Raw genomic sequence first — 22,455 nt, 5'->3', positions numbered from 1 at the left:
CTTCCTGTCCACCACTTCTATTTTCTTTTTAAAAAAAAAGCAACGTTTTCAAACTCCTCCTAGACCGTGAGTCCACCAAAATCGAATTGTATCATCGTAGGCCCCGTCCACACTACTGCGTTTTCATTTAAAAACGGAGACCTTTTGCTACGTTTGCACCTCCCGTCCACACTAAAATGGAGAAGTTTAGAAATGCTGCCGATCCGTTTTTCGTTTTGAATCTCCGGAGGGCGTTTTAGTGTAGACGGGTCAAAACGGAGGACTTTAGAAACGATGACGTAGTAGAGGCTCACGCTCGGCTCTATGATTGGGTGTCATCAGTCATGGCGTATATCTTTGCTAGCAGCTGTTGTACAAGTAAATTCTGCATTTTACAACGCTATAACTGCCTACATGCGCCGGAGTCAAGCTATTATTCGAGTGATCTGTGACAATTCCCATGTGCAGCGGCGGCGTTGACCGTACATGGAGCGTCGGTTTGGGGTTAACCCAGAGCATGGTGGGATCATTTTATCAATGAAGTTGTGTTTACACCGGCACGCGCATGCCCAGTGTTGGTGAATGGTCACGTGATCCGCGTTTTCAGTCTTTTTAATGTGGACGGAGATCAATTCTAATACGCAGCTAAAACGCTGGTGTGGACGGAGATCGTATTCGTTTTAATTATCCGTTTCTAAACTAAAACGCAGTAGTGTGGATGGGGCCTTAAAAAGAGTTTAGTATACCGCATCAACAAATTTAATGGCATGGTGCAAAAATGACTCTGAGGCCGAATCTCTGCAATGCTTTGGCATATTGACACCAAACTTTACATGTGTTATCCACACCACATCAATTTGGTCACAGCGCCACCTATTGGTCAAAAACATTAGATCACATTATTAGTGATTGTATTAAATTTTTGCCTAAAATCATCTTAATATGTCTTTAACTGCTCATTGTCGCAGTTGGTCTGATGACTTATCGCGCCTTCTTTGTGCTTGGCCCCTTAATTGCTGCTTGCAGCTATATTTATGATTCTGTTATAAACCGAGTAGTTTGCCATGAAAACATGTTCTGCTTATATGACATGAAATAAATCAGATCCAATTAATCAACTGTCTGTAAATACTTCAATGGTGTTTTGTTTAAACCCCCAGGCGAGAATGCGGAGAAGCTGCTGCAGTTCAAACGCTGGTTTTGGTCCATCGTTGAGAAGATGAGTATGACGGAGAGGCAGGACCTGGTAGGACGTTTCTGCATTTCTTTACTCGGTTGTTAATGCACCTAAAGTGTGCCAGATGTTAAGGCATTCGTGTGTGTGACTCCCGCAGGTATATTTCTGGACGTCCAGCCCGTCTCTGCCGGCCAGTGAAGAAGGTTTCCAGCCCATGCCCTCCATCACCATCCGCCCGCCGGACGACCAGCACCTGCCCACCGCCAACACCTGCATCTCTCGCCTTTACGTGCCACTTTACTCTTCCAAACAGATTCTCAAACAGAAACTTTTACTAGCCATCAAGACCAAGAATTTCGGTTTTGTGTAGTTAAACGAAACTCGTTTAATTGTTGTGTAATATTCTAGTTCCATTTTTGTAGATTTATTTTTTGTCTATACAATTTTATGAAATTTAAAAAGTGCTGTCGCATCCCCGGCAGTCATTTTTTTGGGTCTGCGTTTCAAACGTTGGACGGCTTGTTCTTATTTTGTTTTTGTTTTTTTATTTCCGTTATCAGAGTATAACGCAACATTCCTGCATTGGCTTTTGTAAAGTTGAAGCCTGCAGCTCCATTGGCTTGAACTGTAACTTCCCGTGACTTTGGCCTGACGGTAAACTGTCCGCCAAACCCCAGCCAAAGATGACAGCAGGAGTATTTAAAGAAAAAGGAAGATTACACTGTGATTTGATTTATTTTTTTCCCTGCCCTAATCATAAATATTACTATCACTGAGAGTTCACTGCTGCCTTTGTGGAAAGTCATTTTTTCTTGTATAGAGGGAGTAGGGAATTTCAAAAATAAACTTGGATGCAAACTAGTGTTGTGGTTCTTCTACATACACGTTTCTGTAACACAATCCTTTAGATGAAAAGTTTTAAATGTCCCACTGTGTCTTCAGAGACTTCAGTTGGATCCTGTGGTGAAACAGAATGCATTATGCAGTGATAAACTAGTAAGCTGTTCTCTCATCACTTCAGTAGTGTCGGTTGTCAATGTTGGAAAAATAAAATCAGGTAATTTGCATTCAATTTCTGCAGAAAACTCATACTCTGCAAAGAAAAACCTGCAATATACTAAATTGAGTTAAAAATGCAAAGTAGCTGTGTATGTCTGAGATGATAGTTGTATCACACTCGCTGAATTAAACATGCAACGTGGTCATTTGACAATATTGTTTATTACTTTTTCAAACATTTATTGCACGCTTGAAAGTGGGTTTAAACGCTATTATGCAGTATTTCACTCAGATAAAGTCCCTGGCCTGATTTGGCAGAGCAGAACAGACAAACAGGATATTGTGTAAAGTAAACATCAAGGAAATGACATTTAAAGGTTAAAGAAAAGTTGAATGAGTTTACCAGTCTAAAATGAGGTCCCATTTGTTAACGTTCATTAATGCAATAACTAAAATGACCTAAAAAATAGCTATATATTTGTTTCAGTAATTATTGATTTATAAAGTCAATAATTACTGAAACAAATATATAGCTAATTTTTAGTTCATGTTAGTTATTGCATTAATGAGCGTTAACAAATAATAAAAACGTTTAATTATCAGAGATATAGCTTTTGATCTTAGAAATGTAGAGTAACTAAGATTATAAGACTATTTTCATAGTTCATGTTACCCAATGCAGAAAACTAATATTAAAAGGAATTTTGTAAAGGGTTACCGAACTATCTAATAACAAATTCTTATTGTCTGATGTAAATATTTGTAATGCTTTACAATAAGGTCTTGGTGGTAACATTAAAAAAAATACTGCTCATTAGATAATTTGCTTTGTTAATGTTACTCATACTATTGTTCATGTTAGTTCAGAGCATTAATGTTAACGGATACAACTTGTTTTTAAAAATGTAGAGTAAATGAATATAGAAATACTGGTGGTTCATGTTAACTAATGTAGTTAATGGCCGTAAAAATATCAGTATCACTTTGCAATAACATCCCATTTGAAGTGGAAACTTTTAATTTAGACCCTAAAGAATCATATTAGCTTGTACAAAAATTGCATTATATGACCCGTTTAAGGTTAGTGAATGCATTAACATGAACTGAGCAATAGATTTAAGTAATTATTGATTTTCCGATCTTAGTTGAAAATACAACTGTTCATTGTTAAAGATACAACTTTTGATTTAAAAAATGTGCAAGTAGATGTTGAAATAAGGACTAAATTATACAGTTAACAATTGAAACATAAGGTGTTACTGACTTTTTTGATATGTTGGTGTGTATATATATATTCAATGAAAAGCAGGTAAAAGAATAAAACACTCGGATGATGTTTGTTTATCCTTGTTTATTTAGCATAGACAAAAATACTAAGTCTTTAATATAAACAGATGCTACAATCAAGACTTAACTAAAATACAAATTTAGTTTCAAATACAATAACCTTAAGAAAACCTTCAAAAAAGAAAAGTAACACTGCGACCTTTCAGAGGCAACACCAAAGTCTTTAAAATGTGTGTTTTTTACTGTCTGCATGCATCTTTTGAACAAAAAATAGCTGGTGTTCTGATCGTCTCTGACTATAAAAATAAAGCCATCTTTATTACACTGGCATCAAAGCGATGGGCACATTTCTTACAAAAGAACAATCTGAAACTGCCTTTGACAACACTAACTTTCAAACAAGCTGCATCATTAGTTTGGGGATCTGATAAGCACGGTGTCATGAATACACACGATGAAAAGCTGCACATGATACTGTATTTACACTAACGGCCCCCAGACTTGCGGCCGGCCCAGGACCTGGAGCGCGAGCGAGACGGTGACCGGGACGCCGAGCGGCCCCGGGGTTCGTCCTCACGGGAGCCGGTGGACGGGTGCAGGTCTTCCACCGGCTGGCCCGACCTGGACTGAGACCTGCGGCTCTTGGACTTGTACTTGGAGTCCTGGGAAGGAGAATGCGAGGCAGACCGGTGGTGTCTGCGTCCGTGGTCACGTGACCTGTGTCTGAGCAGAAAACTCTGATTTACGGCCTGTTTTCCATAGTAGAAGTTAAAGGGTTAGTTCACCCAAAAATTGAAATGATGTCAATGACTCACCCTCATGTCGGTCCAAGCCCGTAAGACCTCCGTTCATCTTCAGAACACAGTTTAAGATATTTTAGATTTAGTCCGAGAGCTTTCTGTCCCTCCATTTAAAATGTATGTACGGTATACTGTCCTTGTCCAGAAAGGAAATAAAGACATCATCAAAGTAGTCCATGTGACATCAGTGGGTTAGTTAGAATGTGTTGAAGCATCGAAAATACATTTTGGTCCAAAAATAACACAAACTACGACTTTATTCAGCATTGTATTGTCTTCCGGTTCTGTTGTGGATCCGCATCAAAGTCCTTTTAGGCAAGTCATGCCACTCGGCCGCCATCTTGGCAACGCCTCCGGGCAGCTATTTCGGACTAACAAGACCAGGCTCCTATCTAAATGAATGGGCAGAGAGTCAGAACTGCAGTTTCACTGGTCACCGGGACATAAAAACTGCTTGTATAGAAACAGCAGTAAAATATAATAAAAATCGCTGAAAAAGTTTGATGAATTGCCCCAAAATAAGGTTTAAAAGGTCTTTTCCCCCACAGGTTATAGTTTTACTACGCATGCGCAGTTGAGCAAACCTCAACTGTGCGCATGCGTCAGTGGAACCAGACGATAGGCTTACATGTTTCCCAGCTTGACTGTTTAAAGCAGACGATTGGCTTTCCAGCGGGAGGGGCGGGACATGTGCATACAACCGCCATCTTTGGGGTTACGGGTTTTCCCTATATAGTTGTATTGAGGATTGAGGAAGTGGCATGTCTATATAAATTGTCTCTGATCCGCGTTCACGAGTCCGCAGTGACGCTGCTGACGTAAGACGCTGCTGACGTGTGTCTGGTGCGCCCGTGTATTCGGGTTCAAATAAATATGGCTAGGCAAAAAAATGCATGTCTTCCTCTGTGTGGAAATCCTTAGACATGTTTGCGAAGATTGTTTTGTTTCCAGCGTGCGTCTCCCTCAGACTGTAAACGAAGCTCGGGCGCACCAGACACACACACACACCAGACACACGTCAGCAGCGTCTTACGTCAGCGGCGGCACTGAACGTGGATCCACAACAGAACCGGAAGACAATACAATGCTGAATAAAGTCGTAGTTTGTGTTATTTTTGGACCAAAATGTATTTTCGATGCTTCAAAACATTCTAACTAACCCACTGATGTCACATGGACTACTTTGATGATGTCTTTATTTCCTTTCTGGACAAGGACAGTGTACCGGACATACATTTTCAATGGAGGGACAGAAAGCTCTCGGACTAAATCTAAAATATCTTAAACTGTGTTCCGAAGATGAACGGAGGTCTTACGGGCTTGGAACGACATGAGGGTGAGTCATTAATGACATAATTTTCATTTTTGGGTGAACTAACCCTTCGCCCATTTAAGACATGAAGTTGTATGCAATCCTTACCAGCACTATAGTGTATACACACTGACCCACTCTGTTCTCACCTCCCTGGTCAGAGTTCTGGCCGCTGGAAGTTTTTCAATAAAGTACTCCCGGTTATTTTCCGGTGCCACAAAACTGTGCGTTTTTACGTGAAAAAAATATTTGCGTTTCAAAGCTTGATTAATTTACCACACAAAAAACACGCCGGTCAAAATTCATACCTCAGTTTTGATCGGCACTATTTTCTATCCATTTCTATCAATCCGCGCTGCTGTCAACGTCAACAGTGCGCACGTTCCGATCAGCTGTTGATAGCGCGACTCGCTGACAACATGTCTGACTGCGAAACTTCTGATGATGAAACCAATTTTAGCACAATGCCAGACGGATCAGATGATTTAAGTAATTTTAGCACAACGACAATGTTATTGATTGCAACACAATCACAATTGTGTGTTCAATCAAATAGTTTTCTCAGCAAATTGTACCAATATCCCTTTAGCTGTTTTTATATTAGACATCTTTTCACGTGTTTTATAATGAAGTCTAAACATTAGCTTGTTTACCGTACAGTTTAGACATGGGATCATAAAGTTAGTAAATAGAGCTTACCCGTGGTACTGGTACAGCAAAACTCTTTAATTTTCCTTTTCCTCCTTGATTGGGGATGTAATCGTCTTCGCTGAAGTGAGCACTACACACACGAAAATCCTTTATTCTGTATATTTTAGCTCCCGCAGAGTAGCCGATAGCAACCAGCCAAATCAACAACACGCGCTTGCACCCCCTGCTGGTGAGGCCGACTAACAGCAGATGGAGATTATGCTCGGTAAACTGTCTCATAGTTATATTCGAAACAGGAATACGATGGAATCTGAACTTTGATCCCGGCACATCCTTGTGGTCACAGCCTGGGAATTTACAAGTTCGCACCATTGTTAATTTAATACGTTTTACGTCGTTGTCAATCGATTGTGTAAACAGTATGGAACAGCTGATCGGAACGTGCGCACTGTTGACGTTGACAGCAGCGCGGATTGATAGAAATGGATAGAAAATAGTGCAGATTAAAACTAAGGGTATGAATTTTGATCGGCGTGTTTTTTGTGTGGTAAATTAATCAAGCTTTGAAACGCAAATAATTTTTTCACGTAAAAACGCACAGTTTTGTGGCACCGGAAAATAACCGGGAGTACTTTATTGAAAAACTTCCAGCGGCCAGAACTCTGACCAGGGAGGTGAGAACAGAGTGGGTCAGTGTGTATACACTATAGTGCTGGTAAGGATTGCATACAACTTCATGTCTTAAATGGGCGAACTAACCCTTTAATGCATTATTTTTTTGCACAATGCATTTTCATGTTTGAGTATAATAAACCTTTACAAAGGGAAACGCATGAAGCCAAGGCGTCAGATGCTGACTTGGTTTTAATGCACTGGACTTACCTGTCATTCTCACGACTTCTGCTTCTCCGGTGTCTGCCGTGTGACCGAGAGCTGTCAAAAAAAAAAAAACATTCAATGGATCAATGTAGAACAACACATTGGTAAAAAAAAAGAAGTTTTTTAATAAAAAATTTAATTTATGCCCAGTTTCACAGACAAGGCTTAAGTTAGTCCCAGACTAAAATGCATGTTTGAGCTGTTATAACTGAAAACAATTTGCACTTGCATATCTCTAAATATATCAGTGCCATTGTTTTGTCTCAAGATGGACACCAGTAATGTGTTTTCTAAGGCATTTATATTTTAAAAAAGCTTCTTAAATTCCCTAATTGAACTAAGGCTTAATCTAAGCCCTGTCTGTGAAACCGGGCCAAAGTAAAAAAAAAAAAAAAAAGTCTGATGTCACGATTCGATATTATTAATTGCGATACTCCAAGACATGGTAAAAGGTTAACAAAAAATGTACTGTTGATTAAAATGCTAAATTTGGTGTTACATTGTGGGTGTAAATGAATAGGCTTGGACTTGGTGCTGATAACCCAATGCACAGGATAATAGTGACACCAGAATAAAAATATTCATGAAGCTGAAAACAGAATTATTTTAGACAAATATGCTTGCATTTTGACACTGACGAGATATGTTTAAAATAATGTAGGCCACTTTTACTGGTAACATCAGACATTTGGCATTACACAAATATTCCCTCATCAACATTATATAGTAGTTTAATGTAGTACTGACACTAAAACTCGGAAAACTTGCATTTCTTTTCTCACAGTAATTTTCATTTTGGGTGAACTATACATATTGTCACTATCCACGATACATATTGTTGCAGATTTGTATTGCAATATGTTGTGACGAGATATATTGTTACACCCCTTATATATTATATATGTTGTTATTTAAAAAAAAAAAAGCTAAAAATGTTAAAGTTTGTGTGTTTTAGACTCGGTGTGTGTGTGTTTGTCCTCACTCTCTCGGGCTCCCTGATGGGCGAGCGTGGCGTTCGTAGGACTGACTGCGAGATCTGCTTCTGTAACTGCGGCTGCGGGACCGTCTGCGCCGCCCGTCCCGCTCGTAGTCGTCGTATCGTGAGTCGCTGCGAGGAGAGCGCTTCTCTTTGGACTTCATCTGACCGGGAGCTGCGCAACACCACAACACAACAGCACGCCACTAAATAACATTTAATTGCTAATATAAAATGATTTTCAATGCATTTAAACTGGAGGATTCCAATCTTTGCAGTTCAACAAACTATATATTCATTTTCAACATGCAGAAAAACAGTGTTATACTCTTGCGGTCTCCTTGAGCGAACTGGATCTCGATCTGCCGTCCGCAGATCCACTTCCTGTCCAGGTTATGAAGCGCATCCTCTGCGTCACGAACGTCCTCGAACATGCAGCTGCGGTTAAGGCTTTGCTTTTTTTTAAATAAGAGTCTTATTTATCTCAGGTACACTGAGTTTACACACCGATGAACATTTATATTATACACACTGAACTCTCCATCAATACGATATTAAAGGATTAGTTCACTTTAAAAAAAACTTTTGCTGATAATTTACTCACCCCCATGTCATCCAAGATGTCCATGTCTTTCTTTCTTCAGTCGAAAAGAAATTAAGGTTTTTGATGAAAACATTCCAGGATTTTTCTCCATATAATGCACTTTGCTGGGCACCAAACGGTTCAAGGTCCAAAAGACAGTTTCAGTGCAAACTGTTCAAAGGGCTTTAAACGATTCCAGACGATGAATAAGGGTCTTATCAAGCGAAACGATCGCTCATTTAAAAAAGAAATAACAAAGTTTAAGTTTTATAAGCTCAAATGCTCGCCTTGCTCTGTTCTGTGTGACTCTCCTGTTCGAACTCGTTCATCAAAATGAACAAATCTTTTTTCGAGTCATTTGATTCATTTAACGAACGAAATGAACGAGTTCGAACAGGAGAGTCACACAGAACAGAGCAAGGCGAGCATTTGAGCTTATAAAACTTAAACTTTGTTATTTCTTTATTAAATGAGCGATCGTTTCGCTTGATAAGACCCTTAATCATCGTCTAGTGTCGTTTAAAGCCCTTTGAACAGTTTGCAGTTTGCACTGAAACTGTCTTTTGGACCTTGAACCGTCTGGTGCCCAGCAAAGTGCATTATATGGAGAAAAATCCTGGAATGTTTTCATCAAAAACCTTAATTTCTTTTCGACTGAAGAAAGAAAGACATGGACATCTTGGATGACATGGGGGTGAGTAAATTATTAGCAAAAGTTTTTTTTAAAGTGAACTACTCCTTTAACATTCACCACAAAATATGAAAGATTATAAAGCAAAACAATCATCTGAATTAATTGTGATAAACGGCAAAAGGGGAATGTGTTGATGAAATCACTCTGAAATTAGGAAAGAAATTCACAAAATTTCCAAGCGTGTTCTCCAACTTCAGGCACTTGTACAGTACGTGACATGACGTGTGTTATGGACAAGAACCAGAATATGGTGTCATTTACAATCAAATGATGCAAAAAAGATGTGAAAATGTTATGTAATTGTGAGGCTGTGTTTTAACTAGTCATTTCCACCACAGAATGAAGGATGAGATGAGCTGGAAAAAACATTAGATCTCATAAACAGGCAATTAAATGAAAAACGAGTGTGTGAATGTGATGATTGAGTGAGTGCCCGCAGTTAAAGAAACAGCAATAAATGCATCTGTAGGCCAATCAAAATCATGGATAGGAAAACTTCCTTTGATTACGTACAGAAATCATGTGCTCTGTAATGGTAGGATACAACATTAAAACGGGTTACCTTTAACATGCTTGACCTTTGACCTTCAGCTTGACCTTTTTTGTCTTTAACCTCCTCCGAGAAGGACTTGGGGATGTCTTTGCCCAATAACCTTTAGTCTTTTCCTCTTTCTTTGGTCAGACCGAGGCCTTGACTTGATTTTGGTCCCCTTTGAATCTTCAAGCTTTAACTTTCTCTTTATTTTCTTTGTCTTGAATCTACTCTACATCGGCCCTTTTAAATATTCTGTGTAGGGAAGGTCTCCAGAACTGTATGTCTTTACATTTTCTGAGACAACAACAGAGGAAATATCAGTTAGGAGACAAACATCTGACAAGTTCACGGCCATCACAGTCAAGCTTTTAAGGGATAGTACACACAAAAAGTACAATTTTGTCACTATCCAATCTCCACATACAATGGAAAAGTGAATGGGAACTGGACCACACACACACACACACACACCAGGGATTCACACTCAAGAGCAATCGCACCAGGGTTCGTTTTAATCAAACCAAACCTCCCAATTGTCAAGTCACATGGACTAGCCGAACTGGACTAGTTCCCATTCACTTTCGTTATTCAGAACAGTGCAGCTTGGAAAGAAAAGGTGAATAAATGATGACAGATTGTTTATTTTCGGATGAACCATCCCTTTAAAAGTTACCAATATTTGCTTTCTTTTACACATTTGCCTACAAAGGATATTGTACGTATGCAAATCCTCTTGGTCGCCGTGAATAGAAGTCAACAGGAACGTAGACATCTACTATAGGTCCGTAACGACCAAACTCACGACGCAAATCCTCTGGCCTAAAGTACCATGAAATGACAGGACATTCATTTCTCTGACTGAGTGCTTTGAGGAGAATAACGTGACATAAGCTGCCATTGAAGCGCTGATATTTGCCACAAGTCAGTAGCTGTGCTTCCATCCAAAGTTATGAACGCAAAATTGGAATATCGCATAAAACATTTGTGAATAAAGCAACGTTTCCATTCCATGTGTTCAAGAGAACAAAATCGTCATATCCTGGGAAATTGGTGCAAAATATCTGAAGTTGCTGCAATGGGGGAAGAAACTGTGGCGGCTCTTGATTCTTTTCCCAATATCATATAAATGACTTGCGAAACGCAAAAAACGTTTTCGGATGCTAGTGTGTAAACGCAATCCTGTGAGACACTTCTTGGAGGGAATTAAACCAAATCATTCTGATGACAGACTTTAGTTCAGGCATTTCATTCAACATGTGATGCGATTGGTCCACTGGTTAGTCAATTTTGAATGCGCATGTGAACGCCATCAGGTCACAGGTTCGCGTTTAAAGTCTGTTTAGAGAGAACGCCGTCGTCTTAGCGGCCCCTAATGTAATAACAAATGATAATTTTGCTGGAAGTGAATCAATCAAAACCAACTTTAGCTGGAAATAACATTATTCAAAAATCCCTATAAAGCCAAAACAATCTCTGTTACCGTAAATTGTATGTTTATCTCTGTAAAGCTGCTTTGAAATAATCTCCATTGTTAAAAGCGCTTTATAAATGAAGATGACTTGACTTGACTTGTCCAGTTATCCAATCACATCCTCTGTTGAGGCAGCATCATGTGAGTTTCATCGAGGAATTTATTCGGTAAATGTGTTTCCTACATAGTTTATGCGCATGTCTTATCGGATAAAAAATGATCCGTCTCAAATGAGCGCATCCTTTTTTTTTTTTTTTTTTGGTGTTTTCCATCCAGCGTTTTTTTAATGCGATATCCCAAAATGCGCATTAAAAAATAGGTTATGGAAGCTTGTTTCCACCACAGAATATAAAGCAAGATATTATAAACACGCAATTCTGACTTAATAACTCGCAATTAAACTAATTAATCGAAACTGAAATTCAGGACCTCTAACTGGACATCGTTTTCCCATGTCGGTTATTTGGGTTCTTTAATCCAGTTAAATACTTTCCCATTAAGTACAGGTGAAACTCGAAAAATTAGAATATCGTGCAAAAGTTCATTTATTTCAGTAATTCAACTTAAAAGGTGAAACTAATATATAATATAGACTCATTACATGCCAAGTGAGATATCTCAAGCCTTTATTTGTTATAATTTTGATGATTATGGGTTACAGCTTAAGAAAACCCCAAATTCAAAATTAGAATATTGTGAAAAGGTTTTCATGTAAGCCATAATCATCCAAATTATAACAAATAAAGACTTGAGATATCTCACTTTGCATGTAATGAGTCTATATAATATATTAGTTTCACCTTTTAAGGTGAATTACTGAAATAAATGAACTTTTGCACGATATTCTAATTTTTTGAGTTTCACCTGTACATACAACCACATGTGTAGTCACATGACTCGTACATCACGTGAAGATCGCGCGCACAGAGAAACATCGCGAGCCCAGAAACTCTTTGTCAACGCTGTCGTCCTGTGATTTATCCTAATCTTTGTTCAAGGTTCGGGATTTATCAAGCCAATGTTCAAGTATGTTTCCTTCAATTATTCTAAATTATTTATTGCAACAACAACGACAAAAAATACAAAAATTCGTTTATTACGTTTTAATACGTTTATTAATCGTAATCGAGGTAAAATGTTCAATTAATCGAGATTTTGATTTTGGGTCATATCGTCCACGCAATTTTGAGAGAGAAAAAAGACGCAATTACCTTTTTTTTATTCTGTCCAGGAAACAAGCTTCTATAACAGGTGGATGGAAACATAGCTAGTAGTGAAAAAATTCATGCTTAATAATCGCAGAATTCATGGTGAAAGACTACCCCAATTTGCAAATGATGCAATTGAATCTCCCTCCAATCTCACACTTAATTTTACATTATGTAGTAAAGGGTTTTTAAAACTATTAGAAACACATTACCTGAGATAAGGTTAAAATAAAAAATATATATAAATAAATAGTAATATAAAAACGTAATAAAATGACAAAAGCACATAATATAATTATTACCAAAACAAACTTTAAATAAAATCTAAAGATAAAACGCTAATTAAAGATACATTATAATAGTATAATAATGCTGGGTGAGAAATCGAGTAAACATTTCTAACTAATACTGGGTTAAAGATACAAGTCATAGCAGCAGATGCAATGAGTGAAAATAACAGCATCTTATAACAGGCTTTCATATTTTGATTTTGAAACGTGGAAGCTGTCCTCATTAATATTCATACGTCTAATAACAGCCATAGTGGAACGAAACCCAATCCTGTTTCAAAAACATTCAACATATGAGACAAACGGATCAATTATGTTTTCATTTAAGTTACCCTTTAATCCATCTTAACTGATTAACGTTAGTAGGAGCAGCCTGTCGGCAAAATAGAGAAAACCCACTCACTACTAGGTCCGTTTTTAAATATAACTTTAGATGAGTGTCTAATCATGATGTATATTCATGCACATGGCACATTTATTATAGTTAGTGAGATTTTAACGACGCAAAGGCGGGCGTGAGCAGCTCTCGCGCAGCGTACAAACTGCTGCAGTGACTAGCACTCATGCGCACTAACCTGCTGTCATCGGAGATGTTTCTGATGAACAGAGAAGTGTTTGGAGGTCGCATGTATCTCGCCATAATAATAAAAACTGCAAACTTCAGGTCCACAGACAAACGGGCTCACAGGCCGCAGACCAGCTCGATGTGCACACGTACACGCGCATGCGCACCCAGCTCACTGTGACGTCACCGACGCGTCAAGCAGTTTTTTTTCTCGATTTTCTTTTCTTCAAGCATTTAATAAAAAAAGGAAATTACTTTTGCATATTATTTCAAATTTATATTTACTCATATTGGAATCTTTGACAACAAATATTGTTTGATAAATGTTTTGGCTTATAGCCTACCTAATGAATATTTAATTACAAACAAAGTCAAAGAGGTGTCATTCAAATTGATATTTACCATGTGAAACATTACTTTTGTAAAATATAAAGGTGATATTGATTTTAACTGCACTTTTTGTGACAGTTGCCCTGAAACTGTGGTTCATTTATTTTGGCACTGCCAGACCGTTTTGGCAAAATGTTTGTGATTTTATCACAAAGAATATAGATGGCCAATTTGTGTTGCTGGAAACATTTATTATTTGGTCTTTTTGAGAACTGTAGAAACAATCGCAGTCAGGTTTATATCATAAATTGTATTCTTTTAATAGCAAAATTCCATGTTCAAAAATGTACGTTTTCCTGAAAAAAATTCTGTTTTATATAATTCAAGAAATAAATGGAGCTTTATATTGACTCAATGAAGCAAAAAACTGTTAAAATGTAGAAAATTTGTAAATGTTTGAATATCTTCACGTAGATCAGCATTAAGACCTCCCTATTTTGTAACTGTTTGTTATATGATGTATTCTCTAGGCTAATATTTGTAAAAAATAAAATAAATAAAATATAAAAATTAATTAACATGACCTAACCATTTGTTACTGTATTTATTAATCTTTGTTAATGTTAGTTAATAGAATCCAGCTGTTTATTGTTTGTTCATGTTAGTTCACAGTGCATTAACTAATGTAAACAAATACAACATTTGATTTTAATAATGCATAAAAGTTGAAATTAACATTAACAAAGATTAATAAATGCTGTAGAAGTGCCATTCATTAATAGTTTGTGTTAACTAAAGTAGTTTACTAATGGTAACTAAGTGTTACCGTTTTTTCCTTTATTTTGTATTTTAATGTTGAATTGTCTTTCAGGACAAAAATATTTCAATTAAATGTCAGAATGGGGCAGGCGGTCACATGTTTTATATGTTGTAATTTCATTTAAATTTTATTAAAGCTTTCTATTTCTGTTACGTTTACATTTTTACTGTTTTATTAATTATTCTGAACTAGTGCAATGCCCGTGCAAAATCAGTTTTTGTGTGTTTTTAGTAATTGTTGGTTTGGTATGCTTGAGTTGCTGAATAGCCTGGAGCCTAAACTCTGAGAAAATGATAACGTTAAGCGCACCAGAATAAAATATAATATTCAGAATTAATCAGTCTAGCTGACTTAGAGATTCAGTTAAATCGCTACTTTTTCAAAAATGAATCGATAGTTTTTCAAAAATGAATCGCTACTTTTTCAAAAAAGACTCGATACTTTTTCGAGAGTGAATCTCTACTTTTCCAAAAATGAATTGCTACTTTTTCAAGTGAATCTCTACTTTTTCAAAAATGAATTGCTACTTTTTCAAGTGAATCGCTACTTTTTAAAAAATGAATTGCTACTTTTTCAAGTGAATCGCTACTTTTTCAAAAATGAATTGCTACTTTTTCAAGTCAATCGCTACTTTTTCAAAAATGAATTGCTACTTTTTCAAGTGAATCGCTACTTTTTCAAAAATGAATTGCTACTTTTTCAAGTGAATCGCTACTTTTTCAAAAATGAATTGCTACTTTTTCACGTGAATCGCTACTTTTTCAAAAATGAATTGCTACTTTTTCAAGTGAATCGATACTTTTTCAAAAATGAATCGCTACTTTTTCTTAGTTCTATACATAGTTTTTCATAGTTCTATACATAGTTTTGAAACTATTTACATTGTAAAAAAAGTATAATTACATTGTAATAAATGTACAATAAGAGTGTAACATGTATAATTACATTTTTTACACTACTTTTTAAAAAAGAATAATGTAACAAGATAATGTAACAAATGTATAATAATAATGTAATAGATGTATAATTACATTGTAACAAACGTATAATTACATTGTAACAAACGTATAATTTCATTGTAATAAATGTATAATAAGACTGTAACAAATGTATACTTTTTTACACTACTTTTTCAAAAAGAATCGCTATTTAAAAGAATTGCTACTTTTTTCAAAAAGAATAATGTAACAAAATAATAATGTAACAAATGTATAATAATAATGATGTAATAACTGTATAATAACACTGTAATAAATGTATAATTACATTGTAATAAACGTATAATTACATCGTAATAAATGTATGATAACACTGTAATAAATGCATAATTACATTGTAATAAACGTATAATTACATCGTAATAAATGTATGATAACACTGTAATAAATGCATAATTACATTGTAATAAACGTATAATTACGTTGTATTAAATGTATAATAAGACTGTAACAAATGTATAATTACATTATTTTACACTACTTTTTTCAAAAAGAATTGCTACATTTTTCAAAAGTGAATCGATACTTTTTCAAAAATGAATCGCTACTTTTTCTTAGTTCTATACATAGTTTTGAAACTATATTTACATTGTAATAAACTTATAATTACATTGTAATAAATGTATAATAAGACTAGAACAAATGTATAATTATATTTTTACACTACTTTTTCAAAAAGAATCGCTACTTTTTCAAAAAGAATGTAACAAAATAATAATAATAATAATGTAATAAATGTATAATAACACTGTAACAAATGTATACATTTTTTTACACTACTTTTTACAAAAAGAATCGCTACTTTTTCAAAAAGAATAATGTAACAAAATAATAATGTAACAAATGTATAGTAATTATAATGTAACAAATGTATAATAACACTGTAATAAATGTATAATTACATTGTAATAAACGTATAATAACACTAATGTATAATTACATTGTAATAAAGGTATAATTACATTGTATTAAATGTATAATAACATTGTATTAAATGTATAATTACATTGTAATGTATAATAAGACTGTAACAAATGAATAATTGCATTATTTTACACTACTTTTTAAAAAAAGAATCGCTATTTTCAAAAAGAATGTAACAAAATAATAATGTAACAAATGTATAATAATAATAATGTAACAAATGTATAATAACACTGTAATAAATGTATAATTACATTTTAATAAATGTATAATAACACTGTAATGTATAATTATTGTAATAAACATAATTACATTGTAATGTGTAATAAACTTATAATTACATTGTAATAAATGTATAATTACATCGTAATAAATGTATAATTACATTCTAATAAATGTATAATAACACTGTAATAAATATATAATTACATTGTAATAAACCTATAATTACTTTGTAATGCATAATAATATGCATTTAATTATATCTTCTATTTCTGTGCAATAACAGTGGAATATAGTTTTATATTTGATCAAGACTTAAAGGTTTGTTTCTACAAAAACTGATATTCAAAAATAAAAACAGAGTAAAAAAATTCCCATTCCTGGAACTGTCTGTTGTTGAAAGCTATAGTGTTATTGAAAATGTTTTTGTGAATGATGCAAAGAACCAAAAACACAACAAACTCACACTATTATGATAAATCAGAGCTTTATTTAAATAGCCAGTGATTATCAAACTCCTCAGATCTTTTTGCTCTTCCTGACCATGGTGGTTCCTCCTACTGTCAGGGTCTGGAAAATAAATACCCAGAGAAAAGAGAAATATAACAAATGTTCATATTTTACAGATGTAGACAGTTCTGAGCTCTGATGAGCAACATGCATCTCCAGTACAAACCTCAACCATCTCTCCTCCCTTGATCTCCTGGATGTGAGAGAATCGATCCGTGTGACAGACCAGCTTCCCTCCCTCCAGTTTCACAGTGCACTGGAAGAAAGAAACACATGAGAATATAAGAGTCCAGTTCATGGATAAAGAGCTTTTTTTTCTTCACATCATTAGAGGTCAGAGTAAAATTAGTACAAACACACAAACTTAAAGTCAACCGGAAATGAAAATTGATTTACTTAAAGGCAAGGTAGGTGATTTGTTCCAGAAACTTGTTTTGTTATGCTGGTTGAAAGTCTCTTCACATCTTGATAGCAATCACTACTGTAATTTAAGCGGTTTAAATGTATTTATACGTATATATTGTCTGTCTAAGGCGTAGGACCATAAAATGTTCGTCCTATCATTGCATTCAGTCCCAGTGCAATGATACGATGTCCATACCTGTCTGTCAACATATGTATTTCCATACCTCCGCTCACCTGTTGCGCAGACATCACACGTCATCAGTGTTTCATGCAGAGTAAGACAGACGTCAGTCACCGAGCGCCACAACCGAAACAGGAGTCACCGTTTACAGTTCCTCCTGAACCCAAACAATGAGCTTATGCTGCGTTCACGCCATATACGAGATGGAAACCCACAGCGTTATACTCGGAGCGGTTCGTGACTCGGATGCATTTCATTGGCAACACTATCAACGCTGAAATGAATCTAAAGCAGTCAGGTGGTACGAGTTGTATGTTCATTATTATTGTATGTTATGTGCTTTGAGACATGAGGTAGTTTAACGCAGTCTTCCGTGACATTTTTGTTTGCTCCCTGAGCTGTGCGCGTTCATGTGTTTTAAAGGAGGCGTGACTTTAAAGCTAGTTTGCTATTGCTAGTCACTCCGAAAATCACCATTCTTACCTTTAATACATATCCCTGGTCTAATTAGCCTAAATGAGTCACTGGTGCTGATTAATCTTTGTACTTTTTTCAGTTGAGAATGAAGAAAAGACCGGCTTGATCTCTTGTGAAACTGAGCTCCTGCCCACTATATCAAACTTTGACATCTTATTACAAAGGCGTAAATTATACATATTCCACCTTGAGCTTCCTGCCGTCCATGGTGGTGATCTCAGCTTCCTTGCCGATGGTGAAGGAGTTGGTGACGGTTTTCCCGGGCGTCTTGGATGTGATGGTGAAGTCGTTGCCCTTTTGTTGGATTTCTGTCACTGGTTTAACATCCTTGGCCAGTTTAATAATATCTTCTGGCAGAGCTGAAGGAACAGAAACACACAGATACTGAGCGACCTACAATCACGACAAAGACGAATGATATTACAAATTACCATTCCATCCCATATGGTTTCTATGGAAGCTTGTTTTCGACACCAAATTAAAAAAAAGTGACTTTTTTCTCGCAATTGTGAGTTTATATCTTACAATTTATACTTCATAACTCGCAACTTTGAGGGAAAAATTCAGAATTAGCGAGAAAAAAAAGTCTGTTTATCCTATATCTCACAATTCCGGCTTTATTTCTCGCAATTCCAAGTTTATACTCCGCAAGATCTCTGACTTTACAACTCACAAATCCGAGTTTATTTCTCACAGACTTTATTAGGCTAAACAATTCCGAGTTTATATATCGCAATTCCGATTTTATTTCTTGCTATTCCGAGTTTATATCTCACAGACTTTATTTCTCACAATTCTGAGTTTACAGACTTCTCACAATTCCGACTTTATTCCTCACTATTGTGAGATATAAACTTGGAATAGTGAGTTATAAAGTCAGAATTGTAAGATAAAAAGTAGCAATTACTTGTTTTATTTTTTTATTCGTGGCGGAAAAAAACTTAATATTTCCCAAAACCCATATTTGCCATCTTTTTTATTGTCATTGAATTTTAATACGAACAAAACATAGTCTATTGTACATACAGTAAATATGGGGTACTTGTCAGGGATAGGTAAATAAATACAAGAGAGAGAGAGAGAGAGAGAGAGAGAGAGAGAGAGAGAGAGAGAGAGAGAGAGAGAGAGAGAGAGAGAGAGAGAGAGAGAGAGAGAGAAGAAAAGCATTTTGCAGAGACTATAGGCTATTAAACAGCTGTAGTGTTCATTGATTTCAAGTTTTTACTTTTGGATATTGTATCCAAGTATAGCCTATTTTAACATCAACTTAAAATTGTTCAAAATTTGGCATTTTTTCATTCCATTTGACTTTATGAATATAGTAACGGGGAATGTCCCACCAGCATCGCGTGCTTCATGCGCTGCTTGAGGACACCGCTGCCACCGTGCGATGCTTTGGGGAAATGCAACCCTGATCATTTTATAGGCTCTGGTAAATAGGACGTAAAAACTCACGAATAGCTCTAAGAAACTCCTCGTAGTTCTCCTGAAGATACACCTGCCATGTTCCGTGGAAAGCCATGTCTGCTGATCGGATCTGATCGGGCAAGAGCCTTAGACGCTTCGAGAAGCTCAGCACAATGTGAAGAGGATCATTCCAGTCCAGAAGTCTTTATAATTCACATGTGAGTTTAATCATTGACGTTTTGCCATTTTCCCCTTCTGTTTGAACAACCCAGAGTTCACTAACACCATTTGTGGAGTAATGCCCCCCTGAATATGGGTGCAACTGACCCAGTCTTTTTTTTTAAAACAATTTAGTTTGATGGAATATTACAGAGCCTTGACTTGCATCAATTCATCTACTTAAGAAATTTAGAAATGCTTTCTGTGGGGATCCATGTGGGCCTGGTTATGCAAAGCGTTTCTATTCATAAAAGAATCCTGAAAAAAATAAAAATAAACTGTTTTCAGCCCTGAGAATAATACATGTTTTTTTGAGCAGCAAATTAGCATATTAGAATGATTTCTGAAGGGTCATGTGACACTGAAGACTGGAGTAATGATGCTGAAAATTCCAATAGCGTCTGGCTGCAGACAAGTGACGTCACTTGCACTCTCGGACTTGCACGCTCAGACACGAGCGCTTCCTCTGCAAGTGACGTCACTTGCACTCTCAGACACGAGCGCTTCCTCTGCAAGTGACGTCACTTGCAATCGACGCCTGATCTCTACGGAACGCGATCGTAATAGTCTTTAAACGAAACGCGTGAAATTTGACCGCGTCAACACGAAGTGTTTGTCCGCGGCAATTTTTTACGTGTTTCTTTTGAACGCGTAGACACGCTCATTTTGGTCGTGTTAAGGTGTCATTTGTCATTTTGTTGACAGTTTTTTTCAAATTGCTAAAACACTACAAGTGGAATTTGAGGCTCACTCAGTGAAACCATTCACTCATGTACCCAATCTTTAGACCAAGCCTGCAAAAATACAAGGACATTATATGCTTTGCACTCAGTTTGCATTTGAAAAACAAACTATTTGCAAAACTCTAAACACATTTCTCTACATTACACACATCATTCAAAACTAACAGCTCTTGTGTTTCATTTGGGAAACACTGGCATTTAAATGCCACATTAATTTACTGATGACCTACAGCCAATCATGTGGGAAAACACTTGTACATAAATTGATCACTTAGAAATCAAAACTCAGTTTTGAGAAAGAAAGAAATTATTTTTACTATTATTATATATTTAATTATTTTCAAGACATTTTGGACAATTTCATGCTCCTAACTTTGTGGGAACAGTTTGTAGATGTAAAACATCAAGATGATGCATTTTTTTTTCTTTTTATTGTAAATGTCAATTTACAGTTATTACACACAGTTAATGTGCAAAACAGACAAATACAAGGTAGAAATAGACAATATACAACATATATAAAAACACATTAGCACATTATTCACTTTGCTCTAGTGTAGTTCGACAGTTTACCTTTAATTTCATGACATCGACTACATGTTCAAGAAACATTTGCATGTCATTCATTACAGTAAAGATGAAGCAAAAGGGTTCCAGAGCATCGATTCTGTCCTGTGGAAACTCAGCCTTCTCTAATCTCTCAATGGCTTCCGCAACGTCTTGTTCCTCCATACACTCTACTTTGGGCAAATGAACAGAACCATACAGTGCACTAGATTGATCCAAACACCACTTGCTGGCTATCTTCAAATCTGGCATCAATCGACTCTGTGAAATAACACGGAGAACAAGGGATTGCAAGTGACGCCACAGCCGGTAGCGGAGAGCAGGTGTCGACTGCAAGTGACGTCACTTGCAGCGGAAGCGCTCGTGTCTGAGCGTGCAAGTCTGAGCGTGCAAGTCTGAGAGTGCAAGTCTGCAGCCAGACCCTTCTCGAAAATTCAGCTTTGATCACAGGAATAAATTACATTTTTAAAATATATTCACATAGAAATCAGCTATTTTACATTGCATTTATTTGATCAAAATACAGTGAAACAGGAATATTGTGAAATATTATAACAGTCTCGGTGAGCATAAAATATCTTTTCCAACTTTTGAATGGCATAGATATAGTATCTCTTGCAACAATCCTTCCTCGCAGTCATGCAAGCCTGTTATAATTTAGTTCTATCTTTAGTTGATGGATTTAAACAGGTTCAACGAACACACAACTCTATTGTTAATACTGTAGCTGCATGCATATAAGATTAACCAAAATATTTAATAAATGAGCAAAATGGGGCTTGAAAATGAGCAATGAGAAGCCAAATGGATGAACTGCACTTAACTAAATGAGAAATCACCACGAACAATTTTAAAACGAGCATCTCTGCAGAATGAGATGAGTTCTTACAACATTAATAACACATTCAAACATGGTCACTTCATACGCTCAATAGAGAAGACGCACTGTTATCACCACATGGCAAACACCGGTGCAAATAATATAATGCACGAGACACGATTTATTCATGTGTGCATGCATGAGTCCAGCATTTTATACACAAGTAAATAAAAGCAAACAAATCTAACAAGTCTAGAATCTCCTCTCAGTTTATCTGAAGACTGTTTTACAAAAAGGAACCGGTTGAGATACTAGTGTTTAAACATGAGGGGTGAATGACTCTGTGGACTGTGGAGTTTGCTTTCTATCTGTTCAAAAGATTCAGCCCAGGATTGCGTAATGATAGATGCAACAGGCCTCGATCTC

General features: G+C 36.2%; 3 protein-coding genes across 10 annotated transcripts in view; 1 reads left to right on the top strand and 2 right to left on the bottom strand.

Annotated features, from left to right (window-relative positions):
- Window positions 1–2,017, top strand: part of ubr5 (ubiquitin protein ligase E3 component n-recognin 5) — a 66,197-nt gene extending 64,180 nt beyond the window's left edge. For all 7 annotated transcript variants that reach the window (XM_056259420.1, XM_056259417.1, XM_056259415.1 and 4 more), the window contains 2 exons: window positions 1,140–1,225; window positions 1,314–2,017. In XM_056259420.1, coding sequence (XP_056115395.1) covers window positions 1,140–1,225; window positions 1,314–1,526 — 299 coding nt within the window. In that variant the 3' untranslated portion in view covers window positions 1,527–2,017. The remainder of the gene's footprint in view (window positions 1–1,139; window positions 1,226–1,313) is intronic.
- Window positions 2,018–3,741: 1,724 nt separating this feature from the next.
- Window positions 3,742–13,570, bottom strand: srsf10a (serine and arginine rich splicing factor 10a). 2 transcript variants are annotated; one of them, XM_056259411.1, is made up of 6 exons: window positions 13,417–13,570; window positions 10,587–10,691; window positions 8,389–8,492; window positions 8,067–8,235; window positions 7,088–7,138; window positions 3,742–4,165 (listed from the first exon to the last, which is right to left on the bottom strand). In XM_056259411.1, the coding sequence occupies exons 1-6, from the start codon at window positions 13,479–13,481 to the stop codon at window positions 3,928–3,930; spliced, it is 732 nt and encodes a 243-aa protein (XP_056115386.1). In that variant the 5' UTR covers window positions 13,482–13,570; the 3' UTR covers window positions 3,742–3,927. The 2 variants fall into 2 exon arrangements, with proteins under 2 accessions (XP_056115386.1, XP_056115388.1); XM_056259413.1 differs by lacking the exon at window positions 10,587–10,691 and adding an exon at window positions 9,900–10,166 and having other exon boundaries at window positions 8,389–8,515; window positions 13,417–13,550.
- Window positions 13,571–17,170: 3,600 nt separating this feature from the next.
- Window positions 17,171–19,864, bottom strand: fabp10a (fatty acid binding protein 10a, liver basic). Its single transcript, XM_056259405.1, has 4 exons — window positions 19,729–19,864; window positions 18,460–18,632; window positions 17,377–17,466; window positions 17,171–17,270 (listed from the first exon to the last, which is right to left on the bottom strand). Exons 1-4 carry the CDS (start codon window positions 19,793–19,795, stop codon window positions 17,220–17,222), a joined length of 381 nt encoding a protein of 126 aa, XP_056115380.1. The 5' UTR covers window positions 19,796–19,864; the 3' UTR covers window positions 17,171–17,219.
- Between the last annotated feature and the right edge of the window lie 2,591 nt (window positions 19,865–22,455).

The sequence above is a fragment of the Rhinichthys klamathensis genome, unplaced genomic scaffold (assembly GCF_029890125.1).
Source record: "Rhinichthys klamathensis goyatoka isolate OS25496 unplaced genomic scaffold, OSU_Roscu_1.1 h1tg000168l_1, whole genome shotgun sequence".
In the NCBI taxonomy this organism is placed as follows: domain Eukaryota; kingdom Metazoa; phylum Chordata; class Actinopteri; order Cypriniformes; family Leuciscidae; genus Rhinichthys; species Rhinichthys klamathensis.
This window is presented reverse-complemented; position numbering and strand designations above follow the sequence as displayed.